This window comes from Dipodomys merriami, unplaced genomic scaffold (genome assembly GCF_024711535.1).
Source record: "Dipodomys merriami isolate MVZ:Mamm:240054 unplaced genomic scaffold, mDipMer1.0.p SCAF_37, whole genome shotgun sequence".
NCBI lineage: Eukaryota > Metazoa > Chordata > Mammalia > Rodentia > Heteromyidae > Dipodomys > Dipodomys merriami.
The window spans coordinates 14,029,278-14,035,393 of record NW_027205270.1 but is presented as its reverse complement, the minus strand read 5'-3'; the positions used below and the strand labels follow the sequence as shown (position 1 = coordinate 14,035,393).

The 6,116-nt window shown below is 42.0% G+C and overlaps 1 protein-coding gene across 1 annotated transcript; it reads left to right on the top strand.

Annotated features, from left to right (window-relative positions):
• Positions 1-2,555: 2,555 nt before the first annotated feature.
• On the top strand, positions 2,556-3,254 carry LOC138804609 (lysine-rich coiled-coil protein 1-like). The gene has a single exon (XM_069988916.1). It carries the CDS (start codon positions 2,556-2,558, stop codon positions 3,252-3,254), a length of 699 nt encoding a protein of 232 aa, XP_069845017.1.
• Positions 3,255-6,116: the final 2,862 nt, after the last annotated feature.

Here is a 6,116-nt window from a genome sequence, read left to right as displayed (position 1 = left end):
TAGCATAAAAGCTTAGTGATAAGGCCTAAGCCCTGAGTTCAAGCCCAGGACTGGAACAAAAAAAAAAAAGAAAAGAAAAGAAAAAGAGGTTGACCTATTATGCACTGAAGTAAAAAATGAACTTAAATACAATTGTGCATTGCTTTATCATTGTTTCATTTTATTATCTTTAAGTAGCTATACAAGGGAGTTTCAATTCAACATGTCAGTTTATGAATACAGTACACCTTGATCACTGTCAGAACTTTTCATTCAATTTTTTTTTGGCCTGTCCTGGAGCTTGAACTCAGGGCCTGGGCACTGTCCTTGAGCTTCTTTTGCTCAAGCCTAGCACCTTACCACTTGAACCATAACACCACTTCTGGCTTTTTCTATTTATGTGATACTGAGGAATCAAACCCAGGGCTTCATGCATATTAGGCCGGCACTCTACACTATGACACAATCCCAGCCCTCAATATTTTATTTAATTTTTATTATGATAAAGGTGATGTACAGAGGGGTTACAGTTACATAAGTCAGGTAAAGAGTACATTTCTTTTTGGACAATGTTACTCCCTCTCCAAGTTTTTCCTTCTCATCCCCCCCCCCCCACAAGTTATATGGTTCATTTTCAGTATAGTATCTAGTGAGTACCACTGTTGACTTTGTTCACCCTTTGTTCTTTTTTTTTTTTTTGTCAGTCATGAGGCTTGAACTCTGGGCCTGGGCGCCGTCCCTCAGCTCTTCAGCTCAAGGCTAGTGATCTACCACTTGAGCCACAGCACCACTTCCAGCTTTTTCTGTTTATGTGGTGCTGAGGAATTGAACCCAGGGCCCCAGGCATATGAGGCAAGCACTCTACCACTGAGCCACTTCCCAGCCCTCTTTCAATGTTATTGAGACAAGATCTTGCTACACAGATCAAGCTGTCCTTGAACTTGTAATATTCCTGATTCAGCCTCCTAAGTACAGGAATTATAGTCATATACCACCATGCCTGGCCAATGAAAGTCTGGAGTAATATACTACTCAACAGCTCTGGAGGTTAAAAGTAGAGGTGGTTTGATTTTATAGTGTGTTCTGCTGAGACAGGCTTTCTGTTTTTAGCACAAACACAAGTGGACTTTGGTTAATAGAAAGACAAATAGCAAAAGGGAGGTAATTTTTCAGAACAGAGCACTGGTAACCTCTTTAGTGTTGATGGTCCTTATTCTAACAGCCTAATGAAACTATTCCTACTTAACAGTCAGCCACCACATTCTTTTTTTTTTTTTTCCTTTTGCCAGTCCTGGGGCTTGAACTGTCCCTGAGTTTCTTTTGCTCAAGGCTAGCATTCTACCACCTGAGCCACAACGCCACTTCTGGCTTTTTCTGTGTATGTGGTACTGAGGAATCAAACCCAGGGCTAGGTGGGCACTCTACCACTGAGCCACCTTCCCAGCTTAGCTACCACATTCTTAGATAGGGTCCTCAGCCCTTCATTTGTAGTCCTAAGTCCTTGCATTATCTGGAAGGTTGGGAAGAGAATTAAAGATGAAAAGCACTTTCAGAAATCTTATGTGGCTGAGCAAGTAGAGCCTGGGTACTGTCCTTGAGCTTCTTTTTGCTCAAAGCTAGTGCTCTACCACTTGAGCCACGGCACCACTTCCAGCTTTTTCTGGTTATGTGGTACTGCATGCTAGGCCACATTCCCAGCCAGACTATGACTTCTTTATGCCAGCTAAAACTGGGTATTTGGATATTCTCTCTTTTTCTATCTCCCTTTCTGCTTGGTAGTATGGAATTTCAGCAACACCATTTGTGATTTGGTCTGTTGGGCCTACTGTAGGCACTCAGTCCAAACCAATGTCTTATGTAAATTTTATTTAACACACACCAACTATTTCAATTAAGATAGATCAATAGATAATTAAGTAATTACTATAATATTGATATTCTTTTTGCTTTCTTAGGATGATTTAATCTTGTTTTTATACAAAGTAATAGTATTTACAAAAATTTACAACAAAAACGTCCAAAATTGTCTACAGCTTTTAAACCAAAGGTACCCACTGATACATTTTAATTAATTAATTAATTAATTTTTGTTGGTCATAGGCTTGAACTCAGGGCCTGGGCACTATCCCTGAGCTTTTGCACTCAAGACTAGCACTTTACCACTTTGAGTCACATTTCCACTGCTGGTTTTCAAGTGGTTAATTGGAGATGAGAGTCTCATGGCCTTTCTTGACCAGGCTGGCTTTGAACCGCAATCCTCAGATCTCAGCATCATCCTGAGTAGGTAGGATTACAGGTGTGAGCCATCAGGGTCCAGCTTTCATTTTATTTTATCTTGATATGTTTCATTTATTATCTATTTACAGATCTTTAAATATACGGCATTTTAGTCATTTATATTTCATGTTCAACATTAAAGGCTATATGTTATGTAATGTACATGACATAATAATCTCCCCTAGAAATTTGAACCTGATTTAAAAAAAAAACAAAGAGAATAGTCAATGGAAAATAATACATCAAACACAAAGTTGCTTTCTGTTTTCCCTTGCAGAAATTTATTCACCCTCAATATAATGGAAGATTCTCAGACTGAGGATTCTTTCCAACATGAACTTGAAGATTATATCAGACAGCAGAGAGCCAGAGGATTACAGCCAAAGATTTGCTTTAGAAAAGAAACTGGAGTCTCTGTACCCCAAGAAGGGTACATCAGTTTCCGATCTCCAGTGCTAGAGCAACAACTCTCCCTCAGCAGAAACTTCCCCAGCTTCCCCACTTCCTACGAGAGGCTGAGCGCAGAGGAAAGGCAAGTACCTCTCTGGTCTAAAATCCATCACTCCAGACAAAGGCTGGAATCTCCCAGCAACTGTCAGAACAATCACTACTATTTTTCCAAAAGTCCCTGGCTTCCAAGTCATAGCCTCTCCTGGGAGGACGGCAGCATGGTCCACCCAGCAGGCTATCAAGACAGATGCCAAAGGAGGCAGTGGGAAGAGGAAGGAGATGCTGCCACAGAGGACCCAGTGAAGGGCAAGAGGAAGTACCGTGCAGAGATAGGTTCCCTCAAAGAACACCAGGGCCTTGACAGGAAGAGAACCAAGACAGAGTCAGAGAGAATACAGAATTCCTCAAGCAGAATGAAGAGCCACCTGTATGGAGCAGATGCCCCCAAAGTGGAAAGCCAACCCCACAGGAAGAAAAAGGGACATAGCAAAGAAAGTCCGGAGGAGAGGGACTTGTGGGATGAGGCCATCTTGGGCAGTTGTTATTGATGCTCAGACAACTTGGGATCCCAAATGGATGAGTGAAATGACTTTGAAGCAATTAATTAACCACCCACTTTTCTTACCAATCAGCTGCTTGAAGTCCTTTCACTGTATCTGGATAGATTTTTTTTTTTAATTCCAGACCTGGGGCTTGAACTCAGGATTTGGGCATTCTCCCTTAGATTCGTCACTCAAGAGTAGTGCTCTACCACTTAAGCCACAGTTCTATTTCTGTTTTTCTGTTGGTTAATTGATGATAAGAGTCTTATGGACGTTCCTGCCCAGGCTGGCTTTAAACCAGGGTCCTCAGCTCTCAATCTCCTGAGTAGCTAGAATTACAGGCATGAGCCACTGGTGCCTGACTAGAAGCTCTTCCAGAATTGGCAGACCTGGACTCTTGAATGCCAAGGACTAGAGGCTGAGCTGGCAAGCTCAGAAGCTCCCATATCCAAACCTTGGGAACTTGAAGCCTGTTTCTCCAGAATTTAGAAGCTAGAGACTTAAGGCTCTTCCTGTTCTATTCAGATTGGAGGCTTAATACTCTGGGCTTTAACTATAAGCAGCCCTGAAATTCTGCAGGTTTTGTTTGGTTGTTTGGTTATTGTTTGTTTGTTTGTTTGTTTGTTGCCAGTCCTGGGGCTTGAACTTGGGGCCTGGGCACTGTCCCTAAGCTTCTTTTGCCCAAGACTAGCACTCTACCTCTTAAGCCACAGCAACACTTCTGGCTTTTTCTGCTTATGTTGTACTTGAAGAATCAAACCCCAGGGCTTCCTGTGTGCTAGGCAAGCACTCTAAGCCACAATCCTAGCCCAGATTCTGCTGTTTTAATCTTGGCTTCAAAAATCTTTGTTTTGTGCTGGTACTAGGCTTGAACTGGGGCCCTAGCTAAAGTGCCTTAGAGCTTTTCACTCAAGGCTGGGGCTCTACCATTAGAGCCATCCCTCCACTTCTAGTTTTTTGCTGGTTAATTGGAGATAAGAGCCTCCCAGATTTTTTTGCCTAGGCTGGCTTCAAAGAGTGATCCTCAGATCCCAGCTTTTGGAGTAGTTAGGAATACAGGGGTAAGCCACTGGTGCCCCACTGTTGGCTTAGGTTGAAGAGAGATGAGAAGTAGACTCACTTTTCCAAGTGTTTCTACTTTGAATTTGGTATCACATGAGACTTTTCTGTAACTGTTCCCAAAGGCAATCATCAGAGTGGAGTAGACTCATTTGCATCACTCTCTATTATAATGTTCCTGTGCTGGTTGTCAAGTTATTGACTCTTAGACCCAGGCAGCTTTTTTTTGGTTTGTGAAGCAGACTATTATAGTTGTTTGCTAGTTGGCTGGATGCTAGTCTCTGCCAGTAGAGGGTGCAGGAGGATCAATGTAAGGTGGAAGCAGGAAAAGAAGACTTCCTCTTCCCAGAGTTGCCCTATTCTGTGCCAGCAAGCCAGTCAACAGGGAGAGAATGCTCAGCTAAAGCAGCCAAACTGCCACCTGCAGGTCATGTCCAGCCACCATCTGCTTTTGTATTGTTCTTAAGCTACCAATAGTTTTCACATTTGAATCTCAACTGAGAAAACTGTTATCCAAACAAAATGGATCTTTGTCTTCTCATTCATTAAACTGTATTACAATGATTGTTATCATGGGTTTCATCAATAAAAAGGATGAATATTTGTTTTCTGTGTTCTAGTAATGCCTACATAGTATCATCGACCAGGCCTCCTGCCACAAAACCCAGGGACATGTGCCACATGTTTGCTTCCTGACCCTTTCCAGAAAGAATCTGTGTCCACCTGCTTTAGAGTCTTCTGTGCACTTAGCTATCTTTTCTTACCTAACAACACTTTGTATTAATTTTCTTGCTTAAATTTCGGGTGTTTTGGTCTCCTGATTTGGACCTCACAGAGTTCTACTAGAAAAATAACTTCTATCAACAAATCAAAAAATAAAAACCTGTCGGCACCAGTGACTCATACCTGTAATCCTAGCTACTCAGGAGGCTGAGATCTGAGGACCATGGTTCAAAGCCAGCCTGGGCAGGAAATCATAACAAAGCAGCAAGTAACTCCTCTGGAGGCTAAGAGATCTGAGGATCAAAGTTCATAGCCATCTAGGCAGAGAAGTCTGAGTCTCTTATCTCCACTGAATCTGGAAACATCCAGAAGTAGAGGTAGAACTCAAATGGTAGAGTACCAGCCTTAACCAAACAAGCTAAGGGACAGCACCCAATCCCTGAATTCAAGTCCCAGTACATACACACAGACACACAGACACACACATACACACACACTCTACAGGCAAATAACTTAGTGAGAAAGTTACTTCCTTCACAATGATTTTGAAGCATTGTTTCTACCCAAAAGTAGGCAGAAACAAATATTTTGAATAGACGTTCAAAGAAGAAATATAAATGGCCAACCAGCATTAGAAAGTTGCTTAGTATCCTATGTCATTAGGAAAATACAAATCAAAACCACCATGAACTATCATTTTGTATATACCCCCTAGAATAAATAAAAAAGCAAAACTGGGCTGGGAATGTAGCTTAGTGGTAGAGTGCTTACCTAGCATGTGTAAAACTCTGGGTTCCATTCCTCGGTACCACATAAACAGAAAAAGCTGGAGGTGTTGCTGTGGCTCAAGTGATCTAGTGTTAGGCTTGAGCAAAAGAAGCTCAGGGACAGTGCCCAGGCCCTGAATGCAAGCCCCAGGACTGGCAAAAAAAAAAGTGACAAGTGCTGGTGAGGATATGGGGATACAGGAGCTCTCCTACATTGTTGGTGATGACAAAGTGGCATAGCTACTAGAGAGAACAGATGAGCAGTTCCTCAAAAAGTTAAACAATTATTATATGACTCAGAAACTCTATTGCATGGCAC